The sequence below is a fragment of the Anolis sagrei genome, chromosome 5 (genome assembly GCF_037176765.1).
Source record: "Anolis sagrei isolate rAnoSag1 chromosome 5, rAnoSag1.mat, whole genome shotgun sequence".
In the NCBI taxonomy this organism is placed as follows: domain Eukaryota; kingdom Metazoa; phylum Chordata; class Lepidosauria; order Squamata; family Dactyloidae; genus Anolis; species Anolis sagrei.
In genome coordinates this window covers 179,701,391-179,718,927 of record NC_090025.1, presented here as the reverse complement: position 1 = coordinate 179,718,927, position 17,537 = coordinate 179,701,391, and the positions used below count along the sequence as shown (strand labels likewise).

The 17,537-nt window shown below is 38.7% G+C and overlaps 1 protein-coding gene across 15 annotated transcripts in view; it reads right to left on the bottom strand.

Moving 5' to 3' along the window:
• The window catches only part of CACNA1C (calcium voltage-gated channel subunit alpha1 C), a 527,762-nt gene that overhangs the window by 88,873 nt on the left and 421,352 nt on the right, over window positions 1-17,537 (bottom strand). For 9 of the 15 annotated variants that reach the window (XM_067469287.1, XM_067469275.1, XM_067469276.1 and 6 more), the window contains 3 exons: window positions 11,193-11,328; window positions 7,866-7,995; window positions 4,322-4,381 (listed from right to left, as the gene is read on the bottom strand). In XM_067469287.1, coding sequence (XP_067325388.1) covers window positions 4,322-4,381; window positions 7,866-7,995; window positions 11,193-11,328 — 326 coding nt within the window. Of the gene's footprint in view, window positions 1-4,321; window positions 4,382-4,528; window positions 4,589-7,865; window positions 7,996-11,192; window positions 11,329-17,537 lie in introns of all 15 variants that reach the window. The other 6 variants (XM_067469279.1, XM_067469283.1, XM_067469281.1 and 3 more) reach the window with 3 other exon arrangements.

The window sequence follows — 17,537 nt, the reverse complement described above, 5'->3', positions numbered from 1 at the left end:
AGGCAAACCCAAATGCCCTAAAGTGAATTTCCATGGTTACTTATTTTTCTTAAAAGAAACAGCATGTCTGACTACTATTAAGAAAGCATTACCTGCAAAAGGCAAATTAATTGTAATTTCTTTGTTAGAATACACATAAAACTTTGGCATTCTCAGACAACACTTTCTGGACTGCAAATAACCAACCATCTTAGCTGCTTTCTTATTGGAACTAACAAAGCTTAGCAGTTTCTAGCCAATATTAAAGATGTGCCGAAAAGGGTGGGAAATAAATTAAATTTGTAGGTTATCAAAAACCAAATGACATTAGGAAGAACTCACTATTGATTTGTCAGAAAAAAAATCAGAAAGGAAGTATAAACTCTACTCTTTAAGAAGAATTTATACAAAAGGATGTAATTGGGAAAGAAAGGGTTCTTGCCATAACAAATGGAGCAAATACGCCTTTTAGGTCTGCATTTTGTATGGCAATCTTAAAGGGAGAAGGACGACACCATTGAAATCAGAATGGGAAGTTCTACTGAGTTGTATTATCATACAAAGTGTGTTCATTCTTCCATGGGTTTTAGTGGCAAAGTAAAATTTTATATAATATGGTTGTACTTTTTGTGTAAGGGCAGTGATACTATAATTCTTCCAAAAAGTTGTTTGTATGTTTAGATCACAATACTTCATCACTTAATGTTTACAAAATTATTGTGTGAATGTTAGGTAACTTATAGGTTTACTATGTTCTTATGTACACAGTATAAGTTCTTCAGTCAGTCTACGCATGTAACATGAGAGAAAGGAAAGGAAAGTGCCAAGAGAACACTAAATGTTTGAAAAGTGTCTGGGTTAAATTAATGGAGAAAACATCCAAAGGTATTATTTCCTTTTTTGTCTTTTGTTGCTGTTTGTATATATAAATGCATTTTTAAACTGAGTTTAAAGAGGATAGCAGATTTTCAAATGTATAGTAATATACTTTATTATAGAAATACTATACATATTGGCTGAGATCCTGTTTTAAAGATTAGGATGTGAAACTTCCAGTGTGCTTTGTCATAGTTCACTTGCATGGCTGGACACACACATAATATACAGCCATGAAAGTGAATGCGACAGTGCATACTGGGGCATTGTGCAAGATGTCTTGTTACACATTGGAATTGTTGCGCAACTATACTCCTGGGTCTAATCATGAGTCTGATAACAGAGCGACATTCCTCACTCTACTCCTGAGCACATATTGCAATGGCGCAAATCAACTTTTCACAATCTTAAGTCTGTTTATAGGCAGTGGGTTAAACCGCTGAGCTGTTGAACTTGCTGACCAAATAGTTGAAGGTTCGAATCTGGGGAGAGGGGTGAGCTCCCGCTGTTAGGCCCAGCTTCTGCCAACCTAGCAGTTCGAAAATATGCAAATGTGAGATCAATAGATACTGCTTCTGTGGGAAGGTAATGGCGCTCCATGCAGTCATGCTGGCTACATGACCTTGGAGGTGTCTACGGAGAACCCTGGCTCTCGGCTTTGAAATGGAGATGACCACCACCCCTCAGATTCGGACACAGCTAGACTGAATGTCAGGGGAAACCTTCTCTTTAAGTCTGTTTATAATTACATAACTTCCCAACAGGGTTCCAGCCAATATATTATATATTGAAAATAGTAAATGTCATGCATTGTAGCATGTTAGGTGTGTACATATAATCCTGTATTTCCCCCAAATTACTCCCTAGCAAGGCAAACTATAAGAAAAAAGCCAACCCTCCTTGAGTATTATTCTTGAAGCATATATTCTTAAATATTAGTTTTGACAATTAATTCTGAGATATCAGTACACAATTTGTGAAAAGACTACATCAAGAATACAACAGTTCAGGAGAAAGGCTTTGCCACATTTGGGTCATTCTGAACTATTCTGAACTATTGCCACCTCTCCTGACAGGTAGTAACAACTTTGATTTATCCCTCTTTCTCTCAGGTACTGTACAGAAAGGGGAGCTAAAGAGAAAGCCAACTGTCCTTTGGAATAAGGTAGGTAAAAGTTTTGATAGGCTGGACAACTCAGGACTATTTAGAGCATGCTTGGCTCAGACAAAGTTCACCATCAGGCCATGACCTATTTTTTCCTGCCTCTTTGTTTCACTAGCTATAGACTTGAACAACATATACCCTTCTCTATGTATCAATTAATAAGATAGTAAGAATCACATAAAACAAAATGTTTTATTTAAATTCGACTCTCCCATGTCTTAGAGACAATTTTTGCAGGTCCGAAACTCTGGACCAACAATTAAGTTTGTTAAGTAACAGCACCTTTCCATCTCCGAAGTCTTGGTATAAAAATAAACTACACTAGCATCCTATACATACTCAAGCCATGGTTTCAAAAATTACTACAAAGTGGCCTTATTTCTGAATGCTTCACTGTACTATTCTGTAGCCTCTTATGGAAGGCAATCTCTTCAGGAAACCAAAACATTCCATCTATTAACTAAAAGGAGAGAATATGGACGTGAGGAGGCAGCTAATCTATTTAGGATGTGGGATTCCAAATGATTGCATCTTTTTGAGAAGTTAACCAAAGTTAAGCCTCAATCAGCCAGCAAGGCTTAAACTCAATGACACCTTGTGTCTTATAAAGGAGTGGACATAGAAGCAACTTAATATCATTTTATCTCATGCTAAAAGTTAAACTCTTCAATCAGGAATGGTGCATTTCTAAGCATACAGTGAAGTTGCAGAAGCAGTTGATGGGAAACAGGCCTATGGATATTATCAGTGGAAGCTTTTGTCTTGCATTTTTGGTACATAGAGGCAAACTGTTCCCTTTATTACTTTTGTTAGATCTATATATGTGTAAATTATCTGAATAGAATCATTGATTGAATCCTAGGATTTTGTAGCAGTGATTCTTAAATACTGTGATGCACCAGAAATGAGGGACAGTCAATAGCTTACATAAAAATGTGCAAATTTAAACCCTGATGACTGTGTTGTAAAGGCATTATTTGGATGGAAGGGTTTCCCCACAGAGAAATGTTTGGTGGCAAAGGAGTACTTCCTCCTTCTGCTGATTCTCTATGAAAATTCACTACCCTACCCCCCCCCCCCAAAAAGCAGTGATTCCAGATTTAGTGTCTCTAGTTCAATGTAAGGTGTAGTTTAATTTTTACTGGCTTTCCCTGTTGTTTTCTATAAAGGCATGAACGACATATAATTTATCAAAGCTAATCTAGCTCACGAGTCACTTCCTACAGATTGCCAGAAGCTTAATATTTGCTATTACTTCTCCCCCATTTGCAATTCTAGGAAAGCTCTAAAGCTCCCATGTCTTTAACAGTTATACAGATTTTAGCAGACACAGCTTGTGTGGGCCAAAAATTAAATGGTCAGAAAGCTTCTTTATTACATCTGGCTATTTTAGCAATCTCAAGTGATTTATCCAGAACTTGGAAGTGAAGGCATGGCAAATAAAATAATTACCCTTCTTTTAGTAACAAGGACTTTAAAGGATTACATTTCAATAGAAATTCACTGAACAGGAATGACTATTAAAAAATTGGTATCCTCTAGTCTAGTTATATTTAGAGGACGTTTTGAGTGGAATTTTTCAAATGTTATGGCATTTTCTTTCCAAGCCAAACCATGAAATAAAACATTTTACCTTCTTCTTCTTTTTTAAACCCAACATTAATGACACCAAATCATCCTTTTTGGCAATGCAGTAAATCACAGAAAAATGCATTTAAACCCAACTTTCCAAGTTCTGGTAGCATCACGCAAAATCGGTGAGCAACATTTGGCAAGGAATACATTGTGCAGGCCGAGGCTCATGTAGAAATTCTATTCCCAGCTTCTAAATAAGTGCACGTGGGAGCTGCACAAAACAACATGTGTACCAAGTGGGCTGTGGAAATGGAAATGATTATTTGTGGTCTATACAACATGCTTCCCATAGCACCTTGCTTCCCCCCCCCCCCCCAAAGCCGTGAACTGAGAAGGATCACTACAAATAGACTGAAACCAACCTATTTCCGTGTGGTAGTCTTGTCTACAATTGTGAAAACACATAGCGCTCCAGGACACTTTTACTTCCCTGAGCTTCCTAAACAGTGATCTAATGCTTTCTTTGATTAGTAGGTAAGTAGGTAAGGCACTACAGTTATAACAAGTAATGGATTTTAATATTAAGCTGGAACAATTTTTAAAAGCATACACAGTTGCTACTGAGCTACAAAGGATGACTTGTTCGTGGAAGTAAGACTTGGGATTTAAAGCGATACAAAAGACAAAGCAAAAGCGAGCGAGAAGTGTATTGCACATTTTGGTTACCTTAAGAATAATTTCTAATGTAAAGATACTAGTGAAGACATAATCTGCATTGCCTAGGATCTGAAAAATAAGCACAGTTGGGTTAGTGATTACTGAGTGTGGCCAAGAGACAAATAGGCACGCATATTAGTGGTAGGTAGCAGCAGCAGCAGAGAACTAATGGGCCCAGGATTGAGAAGATAATGCAAGAGAACATGGGGACTTTACCTTCAGAGCAATTTCAATGGTGAAAATGACAGTAAAAAATATATCAAAATAAAAGAGAATCTGTAAAACAAAAGGGAATAAAGGGCAAGGAGAGGGGAGATCTGTGAGTGATCACTACAAAAGCAAGTCACAATATAAAATCAAAAAGCACAATCATTTTAACTGGAGGAAAGGAGGAAGTGGTGCTGAAAGTGTTTAATAACAAATTGGTGAAAGCAATGCTCAGGCTACAAGCAGTACATTTAAACAGCATCTTCCTTTGTTCACCATTTTGTCATAGGCATTTTCTTGACAACAGTTTTTTTTTTGACAAAAACTAGTCATTTCCAGCATTTCCCAAGTTAAACATTATGCCCCCCATAGAAATATAATTGATCTCTATTTAAAAATAAGCAACCTCTATTCCTATAACTATTTTCAAGTTTCCTCTATTTCTCTTTTGCAATTGATGAATACTCAAACAGAAAGACAAAGTGCCTTCAGACTTCTGCAAAATCTGCTATGACATTTGCTATGAGGATGAATAAAAATATATATACAGTATGTACTTTATATTCAACCACACTTTCTAATGCAAAACAATCCAGCAGTTACTGATGCTGGACAGCAATATTCCAATACATCCAGCAAGGTTCCAGTCTCAAGCATACTTGTCATTCAAATCAGTGAGACTTGCTTCTGAGCAGTAAACATAATTAGCTTTGGAACAAAAGGCTCACTTAAACTTCAAGCACAGTGAATTGGCATATTGGTATTAACTTGAGAGGATTTAAGTCAACCATATGTTTTAAGTTAGTGAGCAAATCCTTTGGTCCCTGAATATTGTTAACTACATTGTTAGACATACAATTTGTGATTGTATTCTTTCAGGATTAACTCCACAGTAAGTTCGATTAAACCTTGCAGAGTTATTGTCTCTGGGGGAAGCACAGAAACCTCATCGCTTCACAAATGAAAAACCAATTGGATAGAACATGTGTGAAGGTACATTAGGGAGCAATCGTTAACCAAGGCAGAAAGGAAGGCTATGCCACCCAATTGATCTTTCCTCCCAGCACAAAGCTTTATGGGCCACATTCCATGAGAATGCAATTAAAGATGACTGGACTAAGGTTCCATTTAGCAGAACTTGATGCATGTCTGAACCTACTTTGTTCAAATCAATGGAATAGTTTTTCTTAATTATTCAATTTCAAAAGCTAACTTATTTGTAGATGCAAATAATTCATACAAGCTATGCAAAACAAGTGCTCTGTGGCCACTCTTGGGTGGCCTGAGAAGTGATAATCCTTCCCTATCTTCAGGTTCTCTAACATGGAGAATAGCGTTCATCTGTCACTATTACCAGTGGAGAACAGCCATAATAGAGATCACTGCTCTAACAGAGAGGCTTTTGCCTTCCTGCACAGTGCTCCCTACTGTGTACCCTCCAACTGTTCAAATTGGATAGGGACAGCTCCAGTTAATTTTCTGTCACTCCACTTTTTCAACTGCTTTCACAATGACTCCTTCTCTTTCTTCTTCCCACTTTAACTTGTCCACAGCCTACTTCTATTGGCATAAACTCTATTCAAAGAACTTGACTGTTGGATTTAATCTATTGCAAATGCTTCACTCTCAAAATTTCTTTTCTTTTGGATCCCTGGTACATTAAATCTTCATCTTTCAGACAGAAGGCCTCAAAGACAGAAACAATTTCTTGGAAACCTCATTGCAATTTTAAAGTAAGCTCCTGCATTCTAATGTACTTATTCTCCTTTATGCCATATAAACCATGCACAGAAAACCTGAGACACATTCCTCAAAATGAAACAACCATGTTTTTAAATTCTACATTGTCAGGATTCTTTGAAAAAAGGATGATATAGTGGTATGAAACCAACATACATTTGTACTATAACCATGTCCTTTGTCAAATGTATTGGACAATAATATATGAATGTTGCTTTGTCTGGTATTTTCCTGCTTATTTGCATTTTTTCCTAACCTGACATGCTATTTTCTGCTTATAAGTAAATTCAAAGAGGAAATCAACAAGATGACTGGTTTGAATAGATAACATAAACTTGATATTAAAAACCATGGAGAGAAACTTGATACATTAATGAGGAGCACTTGGGAAATGGCTAAAACAACTTCCCTTAGACAATATAGCCAATGCTAAAATAAAAAAATAATTGTAGGATTACAGTTTGTCTACACTGGGCTACAAAAAGTAACATGACAAGTAATAACTAAAGATTAATTTCAGAATCCCTTTTATGTCTTGAACACCTTTTCTGTAGTGATAACAAGGAAAGGTATTTATTGCGTTCATAACTTCCCACAGCATCATTTCCCCATCCTGGCATCCTCCATATATGTGTATACTACATTTCCTATCATCTTTAGCCAGCAAAACCACCTGAAAGGGTCCAGGTTGAGGAACAGAATAACATAATAGAATAATAGAGTTGGTCATTTAGTCCAACCCCCTGCCATGCAGGAAAAGCACCACCAAAGCACCTCCAGCACATGGCCATCCAGCCTCTGTTTAAAAGCCTCCAACTAAGAAGCTTCCACCACACTCCAAGGCAGAGTGTTCCACTGTTGAGCAGCTCTTATGGTCAGGAGGTTCTTCCTAATGTTCAGGTGGAATCTCCTTTCCTCTAATTTGAACCCATTTCTCTGAGTCCTAGTCTCCAGGATAGCACAAAACAAGCCTACTCTCTCATCCTTATGACATCAGTTCACATTTTTATACATGGCTATCATGTCTCCTCTCAGCCTTCTCCTCTGCAGGCTAAACATATCTAGCTCTTTAAACCTATCCTCATAGGGCATGGTTACCAGGCCTTCGATAATTTTAGATGCCCTCCTCTGGACACATTCCAGCTTGCCAATACCTTTCTTAAATTGTGATGCCCAGAATTGGACACAATATTCCAGGGGAGGCCTGACCAAAGCAGAGTATAGGGGCACCGTTACTTCCCTTGACCTAGATACTATACTCCTTTTGATGCACAGTATCATATAATTTCCCTAAATATTTTCCCCTAATGTTTCCTGATATTACTTGATTTACCCCACCTTTGTGCTGCCTGTTTCTGTATTAAACTCTTTGTGCCTTCTGGCCACACAAAGTCTAATGTGATTGTGTGTATAAACTGTAATTCAATATAAACACAGAATATGAGATTAATTTACACAAAATCTGGGGTGCGGACAGGTGCTGTCTATCTATATATATACATGAATTTAGTAAAGCAGAGTGTGGGACTGAATTGGTTCTCCTCATCTGGATGCTGAATCCCATTTTGAACAAGCTGCAGAGATGCAAGGAAGATGGGAGGCATACTTGATTCCTAACGGAGTAGTGTCGAACTGGGTCTTCAGCTGCCAGAGAGATGCTGCTGAGCAAGATGAAAAAGAGGATCAGGTTGGTGAAAATGTTATCATTAACAATGCGATGGCAGTGAACCCGAAATCTGAAAAGAAAAAGAAGAGAGATACAAAGTCATGTTGGTTGAAGATAGAATCGTAGCATCATAGGGTTGGAAGAGACCACAAGGGCCATCCAGTCCAACTCTCTACCATGCAGGAAAATACAATCGGAGCACTCACAGCAAATGACCATCTAGCCTCTGTTTCAGCAAAAATTAAAACTAAGGATAGTTTGTTACCTGCTCTGGATTTCATAGTCCTAGGTCTTTTAGCTGTTGTAAATCTGTGCTTGTCAGCTATCACTTTGGACTGAAAGTGTCTTAAATATGAAGCATTTCACCACACTGAAAATTAGCATAGAGGAAGATGAGCAGACTAAGATTCTTCTCTCTCTGGGTTGTGTAAGAGGAATATTCAAGCATGTGGTTCTGAACTTGCAATCTGAACTTCTACAGCCTAGACAAAGGTTTGCCACCACACTAGTCCACACAATTACAACCATTAAGCAAAGAGGGTTACACAGCAATTTTAATACAGTATCTTCCCTTCATAGGAGGATGTGGATACCTTTACTACCAGCTCTAAAATAATGATGGAATCAGGATAAAAATAATTTTATATATAAATCTCTTTAAAGTCATGTCACTGCAAGCAACGCTGGAATTTTCTAACCCTTACAAGGAATATTTTGCTTAAAATGCCCAGTTTAAAAGTATTTGTCACCATAAAGAAAAGCTGAGTAGGATGAGGCTGTGTGGATGGAATAGTGATGTAGGATTTCTCTTATCACTTTTACTTCAACTTCGGGGGCATTGTATCAAATATATAAGAATTCCATATTGCAGAGCTCAATTAGGCAGAAACCTCCAAAGTTAACTGAAAATGTTTGCATTCATAAATGACTGACATCTGATCATTTTACTAGGTAAGCTGCAGAAGTCAATTTAGGGTCATAAGCCCAATCTTAACCGGACAATAACTGATCCATGACAAATCTAAAACATTTCCAAATCATGGATCATTATTTCCATCCAACAAAGAAGAGATAATAGTTGTGGATCACAACACATGTGGTATCAAACTGCCATTATTCTGTGCTATCTGCTATTAGTCAGATCCACGAATTTGATCAATTAGAAGCTGATTTCATATACTGATTTTCTGTTGAATGACATACGTTGTGGAGCTTTGCCAAATGTAAATTATTTTTCTACTGTTATATATTGTTATTTTATTGATTGGAGCTTTGATAATTTGTACAAATGGAAAACTAGATTGCAAACTTTCTAAGCTTGGGTAAACCACTGTGATAGGGGAAGGAATCCCCCCCCCCCTGTATTCCATTGTGGACTAAAGAAAACTGTCTGATAAGGAACAAAAAAGAAATCTGGAATTCATTTCTGGTCACTAGCTGTAGCAGATTTTCTTTGATGGAGAGAGTTTGGAGGGATTTCCTGATGACTTCCAGGATTGATTTTGAATGATTTTCAGCAATTTTGGATTGGATAAGGGAGGGGAGTTTGCTGAAGGATGGAAATGCTGTAAAAAAAAAAAAAACTCCAGGAAGCAGATGTGAACTATGGGCCAGTGTTTCTTCAAACTTGCTCTAAACATAATACATACATATTGATAACAGCCCTAAACTCCAAAGACATTCTTGTTAAGAAGTCCTTACTGAGGAGATGGAGAAGTATACAAGTCTGGGAGACTTCAAATAACACCTGAGACCCCCAGTCAATTCAGCTGGGAGAGTGTCATTAGCCAAGAGGCTAGTCAGTGCTCAAAAAGAATCTCAAGCCATCCCATTTATCTGCATTAAAATGTAACCAGAAAGTTATTTCTAACTGGTAAGGGTAATATTTGTTGATTTCATTTATATCCTGCCTTTTTCACAATGTAGGACCAAATCTGGCTTGCAATATAGGTTAAAATAACTAAAAAACATGGGTTACATAAATTTTAAAATCATTAAATAATCAAGCCAAATAAAACATTAATTTAAAACTTATATTAAATATTTCAAAACCTCACACTCATTGCATATTCTTCTACTCCAGTCAATTACAGATTGAAGGCCTGCTTATTATGACTATGAAAAAATTGCCTCTCATTTAGTTGACAACAGTTGAGGTCTTATAAAGCTGCTTACATCATGCAAGCTTCTATGGATACCAATCTGGCCTTTCTTTTTTGAATTATATATAGCAGATTTTGTTGAGCAATTAAATATTCATTGGAGAGCTGAAATTATTCTTTAAGAGCGGAGGTCTGAGAAACAGGAGTAGCTGTTAATTGTCTCTTAATTGCCTCAATCATATTTTTCAGTAATAGCATTTTACTCCCTTCCAAATTATATTTCCATCTACTAATTATAATGCCAACTGGAGAACCAGAATTAGATCTGGAATCCTTTAAATGAGGCAGGTGTGAATCAAACTGAAGTCTGTAGTAGGTGCATATCAAAGCAAATTCTTTTACAAAAGAAAAGCTGTAATCAGCACTTTCATCATTTAAGAACTCGTGCCTGCATTTGTTTTTGTCCTTCTCCATTCCTTTTAGAATTTGTATTCTCTTCTATCAACCCGTTCACAGAGCTTCTGTCTGTTACTGATGCAACATAAACTACTCTGGGAGACCTTTTGGCTAAAGATGGAAAGGAAATGCTTTAAATTGAAAGTATAGGGCCTTAAAAATATCTCTGTCAAGTGGAAATCACAACTGTTCCCCTTGTTAATACCAGGGGTCCAGCTCAACTGTTGTCTTGATTACTGAGTGGAGGCATTCAGGCCTGGAGACAGTTGCCGTTTCAGTAAATGAAGAATAGAGATATTCCAACTTTGCCAGCCTATACATATACATATTACAATAAAATATTACTTGTATTTTTCCTTATAACTTCAATTAATAATAGCAAATTATTAGTTGCCTTTAACCATTATTACTGCAGAGTCAAAAAATGTTTTCTCCTTCCAAACGGAAAGGTGCTCATGGAAAACAACTGCCTCATTTTCTCACTGATGACTTATTCAGATAACTACTCCATGGGGTCTCCTTGTTCCCAAATTCTTCATGATTTGTTTCTTGTTAAAAGTACTTGATGTCTCTGTTCCTTGTAGTGGGGAGTTCTCAAGTGGGCCTGCATGGAAGACATGCTACAACATACATTTTCCTACAAAAGCAGAACTCTAGATCTGTTCTTTGTGTTTCCTGTATGTCACAAAAGTGCAGCCATTCCAAATACCTGTTACTCGGGCTGAATATGAAAAAAGCACTGGCTTCTGGCATTGGTACAGCTTTTTCCTTCAGGTGAAGTTCAGACATTGGGCGTGGGCGAGGCCCAACTGGCATCTCAGGCTCTTCTTCTTCTTCCTCCTCTCCTAGAAGGCAATTAAATAATAAATGCTTATTTATTGGCCTTAAAGTTATGGATAACTATGTCAGGAATTTAAAATTCTATAGAATACTAGCTGTATCTGGCCCCATGTTGCTGTGACCCAGTCTGGTTAAATGGAAAAGAAAGAAAAGAGAAAGAGCAGGTTTCTAATATATTTAATTTCACAATGCTCGTGGGTATACAATATTTTTGGCTGTTCCATTGTCTGTGCAGATAGATTGTCTAGTTTGCCACCTCTAGAACATGCAACGTATTATTGTCCATGTGAGAAGTAATCTGTGTCTATATCTAAACCGCACAATTGTAAAGATTGGCCCTGAGCTTTGTTGATGGTGATTGCAAACGCCAATCAAATTGGGAATTGCAACCTTTTAAACTGAAATGGCATATCCATTGGAATAATAGGAATGCAAGGAGTGAGGACATCTTCATCCCAGAATATCAAGGCAGATAATCCACAATGTCTGCTTTGTACTGGATTATATGTCAGTGTAGACTTAGGGCCCTTCTTTACAGCTATATAACCCACAACATAAAGGCAGATAATCCGTAACCTCGGCTTTGTGTCCAGACTGCCATGTAACCCAGTTTAATGTATGTGGATTACATACAGGTGTGTAGAAGGGACCTAAAGAAAGACACAGGGTGCCCAAAGGAGCCCCAATGAAGTAAATAATAAACATATAGCGGCATTCCTGAGGGTGGGGGTGGCATTGGAGGAGGGAGGGAGGGAGGTCTGCCACCCTCAGATGAGACAATGATTGACAGTGAGGACTTTTTGAAAGGAAGGCTATGAAGTTAGGGAAATCCAATGGAGGGGGCATGATGCATATGCCCGAGCAGCCAAATAAACACACAGAGCCCAAGAGGCGAGGCCTGCCTTACCTGGCCAAAGAGGCCTGGTGTGTGAGTGGCTGAGGCACACTCCCTCTCCCTCAGGCACAATTTCGGACTGAGGCAGAGAAGGAGTGTTGAGGGAGGAAGGTGAAGGCACGCCACAAAGTTTGCCCCAGCCACGGGGCCCCCCACCATCCTGCCCCCTTCAGAGCAGATCGAGCAGTGCCGAAGCAAAGAAGGACAACAATAAACTATACTCACAAAATGAACGCTAAGGTAAACGACACAACACTTGGAGGCCCAGAAGTTGGGAACTGTATTAGAGGAAGCAATCTATTACAACTATGGAAGTACTTCCTGGAGCAAAGGAAAAATGCTATTGTAGCAGGAAAAAGAGGAATGATGGCAAATAGAATTTTATTACTTGCCATGGTGGAGGAAATCTTTTACTACCATAGAAATTTGTCCCGAGGTTTAGTAGCAACGTTGGAGTCACTTTTATAGTGGATAAAAGGTAAACAAACAAACTGGGAGGGAAAGCAATGAATCCTCCCTTTCCCGGGATAAAATGGATAATTGCCTCCTAGCAAACCCATTTTTTTCAGTGACTAAAAAAGCAGGAAAAAAGTGTAACCACCTCCCTCAATTAAGACAACACATCATGACTATGGACACCAGTGATCCTTCTCTATGGTACACTGGAGAGTATCAGTTCACCAAGGATTACGAAGTTCCATCTGTACTTTTCTGCTGGCAGAGTGCTATACCATTAAGCAAGTAAGAGCCAAGAAATTAAAAATTTTAAGTTTATTTACTCTTGGTAAATCCATTTCATTTTAATTTATTTTAAAATTATGTAATACTAGCCATTCCCTGCCACGTCTTGCTGTGCCCCAGTTTGTGTATATGTGTTTTGTGTGTGAATATATTTGTGTATATGTGTATATATGTGTTTGTGTGTATATATATGTGTGGTTTTTTGCATGCGTTATAATGGTTTTTTTTGGCTTTTAAGTCTCTTCTGTTGTGTTTTTCAGTGCTTTTATGAGTGATGGTCACTCGTCGACCTGATAGGTGTCTTGTGTCCAAATTTGGTGTCAATTCGTCCAGTGATTTTTGAGTTATGTTAATCCCACAAACAAACATTACATTTTTATTTATATAGACTAGCCCCGGTACCAGCCCCATTTGCCTTAATTTATTTGAAGTGTTGGATACATTCAGTTGGGGGAGGGGCACAGATCATTGGCTAATGATCATAGCCTACCTTTAGCTTCCCACAACATATACCTTGAGACACAAGATTAGATTAGATGGACCGTTGGTGTCATGAGCCTTAGACATGCCAGTGTCCTCAGAATTTCTCACCCCTAGGGGTGAGAAAAGCGGTATATAAATACTGTAAATAAATACAAACTTTTATGGATTCCGGGTATAGCATATTCTCAAAAGGACTATGTGGGAAAGTTTTTGGTCAAATTAGTCACTGTTTTCTTCCATCTCTGTGAATCTGCATGTACTGGGTGTCTTGGATTCTTTCTTCTTTCTTTCTGAGGTCACTGATGTTTGCGAATAATACCCCACAGGGAATGACATTTCTCTAACAAGTGATGAAAATAAATTATTGAAATTGTTGCTTTCTTAAAATTCAGGACAGAAACCAGAAATAAAGACTGAAACTCTTGATTCAAGTTCTAAAAAAATGGAGCTTCAGGCACTGTGCAGATCTATGTTTACCCCCAAGAAAGAAATGCAGATAAGTGGTCTGTGGGGAGATATGGAAGGTTTGAAAGAACATTTTGAGGATTTTAAACACTGGCAGAAGCCAGGAGTGGTTTTGACACAACATGACAGGATACTTTTTACACACAGAAAATGTATCTGTTGTGTCAGCTCCACTGGCTTCCGGTCCATTTCCAAGCACAATTCAGTGTGCTGGTCTTGACGTATAAAGCCCTATATGGTTCCGGCCCAGCTTACTTCTTCGAACTTATCTCCCTCTACGTCCTGCCTCGGACTTTACGATTGTCAGGGGAGGCCCTGCTCTCGGTCTCATCTTTGCAAACACATTTGGCGAGGATGAGAGACGGCCTTCTCGGTGGTGGCCCCTCTGCCTCTGGAACACCCTCCCCAGAGAGATTAAGTCAGCTCCATCCCTCCTCTCCTTCAGGAAGAAGCTTAAATCATGGTTCTGGGGCCAAGCATCTGGGGAACAAGCTTGATAGCGACTGCAATGTTTATGTGAACTGCCAATGGACAGGCTCTGACAAAGTCTTGGGATGCTGAATTGGATTGGATTTGGCTAAATGGTTGTTAATAATGTTTTTAAATGGATTTTAACTTAATGATTTTATTTAATGTGTAATGTTGTGATATATGAGGGTCAACATTTTAGTCCTAAAAAGTAGGTTTCTGATCAACAGTGTTGGAAAAGCTTTGAAAATTTGAAGAAAAAACATACTGAACAAGGAATGCGCAAAGAATAACTAATTACAGCAATTTCTGCAATTCTCTTATTTATTTATTTACTACATTTATATCCTGCCCTTTTCACCCCAAGTGTGTCTCAGAGTTGCCTTACAAAAAGGCAGCAACTTGATGCCATGCATATACATACATGCATGCATCATACATACAGACATATATACAGTAAAAATAGACATATGCATTAAAACCGAAAATCAGCAGCAATATTCAAACAATTAATTAAAATCACATCATCCAGAGTCAAATTCAAGGCCATTTTATTAGTCATTTCACAATTACATATACTCATATTGCACTAACTTGCTAGCCAAAAGATAGGCCCCATAACCAGTTTTTTACTTTCTTCCTGAAGGTCAGGAGAGAGGGAGCTGCTATGATTTTGCTGTGGAGAGAGTTCCATAGCCAAGGGGCCAGCTCTGAGAAGGCCTGATCTCTCATCCCCACCAATTGTGCCTGTGCCGGAGGCAGGACTGAAAGCAGGGCCTCCCCAGAAGATCTTAACCTCCAAGGTGGATTACAGAGGGAGATAAGTTTGGACAGGTAAACTGGGCCAGAACCATTTAGGGCTTTATAGGCTAAAGCCAGCAGTTTGAATTATGCTCAGTAACAGACTGGCAGACAGTGGAGCTTGCATAACAGGGGGTTGGGTGCTCCTTGTATGCCGCTCCAGTTAGAAACCTGGCTGCCACCCACTGGACCATTTGAAGCTTCTGAACAGTCTTCAAAAGCAACCCCATGTAGAGTGCATTGCACCCATGCAGAGTGCATATGAGATGTAACAAGAGCGTGGGTCACCATGGCCAAGTCTGACTTCTCAAGGTACGGGCACAACTGCTGCACAAGTTTTAATTGTGCAAAAGTTCTCCTGGTCACTACTGAAACCTGGGGTCCCAGGCTCAGCAATGAATCCAGGAGAATTCTCAAGCTGCGAACCTGTTACTTCAGGGGGAGTGTAACCCCATTCAACTGACCAGGAGTACATCTATCTTGTCTGGATTCAATTTCAATTTGTTCGCCCTCATCCAAACTGTCACAGCTGCCAAGCACTCGCTCAGGACCTGAATAGCCTCCTTAGTAGGAGGTGGAAAGAAGTAAGAGAGCTGAACATCAACTGCATACAGATGACATCCAACTTCAAAACGAGCAGGTGTCCCCCACAAAATCTTCTGGGAACAACCCTCCAGGAAGGACCAGAGCCACTGTAAAACTGTGCCCCAAGCCCCATTCCTGCGAGGCGTCCCAGAAGGATACCATGGTCAACGGTATCAAAGGCCGCTGGGAGGTCCAGGAGAACCACAGGGACACACTCTCCCTGTCAAGTTCCCTATAGAGATTATCCACTAAGGCGACCAAGTCTGTTTCAATTCCGCATCCCAGCCTAAAACCAGACTGTGCCGGATCCAGATAATCATTATACCATTTAAATCCTGGTACATTGAATGATTAACTTAGTATTGAAATGAATGACAACCTGTTGGCTCATAATCATGCAGTACAAATCATGTGACCTAAACATAATACCTTTGAATTTACTACTAACTAGTGCTGCTAATGACTGATGGTGATAAGGCTGATTGAGATTTTTAAATTTTCCTTTGACATTATCTTCCAGTCAGAAAGCTAGGAATGATTATAATACTTGTTTCTGCTTTAGTGAAAGAGCCCAATCTTTTGTCTTCCATTAAATTTAGACTGTGAAATTAGCACCTCCTCTGTTCAGAACAGATACAATATCAACAACATTATCATCACAATTCTCCTACTGAACAGAACTTGCTAGTTATAAGAGGAAAGGAAGCTGGCTGCAGAACTGCATGAATGCCTGGAGGGCTTGCTGCTGGAGGGATCTTGAATCTGCACTACAGCCTGAAGTTAAAACATCAAATGTAGTGGCAGAAGGGATTAATAAGAAAACTGGGCCAATGTGAGCTTATAAAAGACTGAGCAGAGCACATGATGAGTCTGGACCTATTTCACCCCCATCAAATATTGGAAGTGTAGAAGATGGGCTCTGCTAAGTTGAAAAGAGGAGAATCTGGTGAACAAGTAGCAGCTAATATGTGGAAGTCAGCTTTTGTTGCACATAACTCCATATTCCAGAGAGGATATTCTATAAATGAAGGAACCGTGTGTGCGTGTGTGTGCAAAGTCGAACGCATTTCTGATAAATTCTCATTAGTGAAGCGAGATGTTAACAACACAATGGATCACACTTCAAAGATTCTTTTTAATTCTCCTTCTCAGGGTTGAGATGCTAAACTATTTTTTTGAATATTTTCAAATATTCTCTAATAGTCTTTCCATTTTTGCTCAAGACACATTATTTCAAGTCAGCTCACTACTGATTTAGTCTTAAAAGGTTCACGGAAGAAGAAAATGACAATTGTGGATGCCTCCCAGGGCATTTAGTTAGCTAAAGTAGAAAGAAATGTCACAAGAAAAGACTACATCTAATTAAGATCTTAAACAGTCAAGTCAAATATAGGCTTCATCATCTTCATCCCTCCGGGATTATTTTTGTTGTCTGCCTTCAAGTCATTGCTGATTGATGGCGACCCTTTGGGTAACCTACCATGGGATTTTCCTGGCAGAATTTGTCCAAATGAGATTTGCTTTTGCTTTTCTCTGAGGCTGTGAGTGTGAGACTTGCCCAAGGTCGTCCTGTGGATTTTCAAGGTCAAATGGTGATTCCTACTCTGCTTTCAAAGTGTCCTAGTATAACACTCAAACCATTATACTATGTTGACTCTCTGTCTCTGACTTTAATTCCAAAATACTTTAAAAGCTGTAATTGTTTTTTTTATATACTTAATTTAACATTAATGTTAGTTACCACGTCTTATATATTGGAAACTGTTTTAATTATCA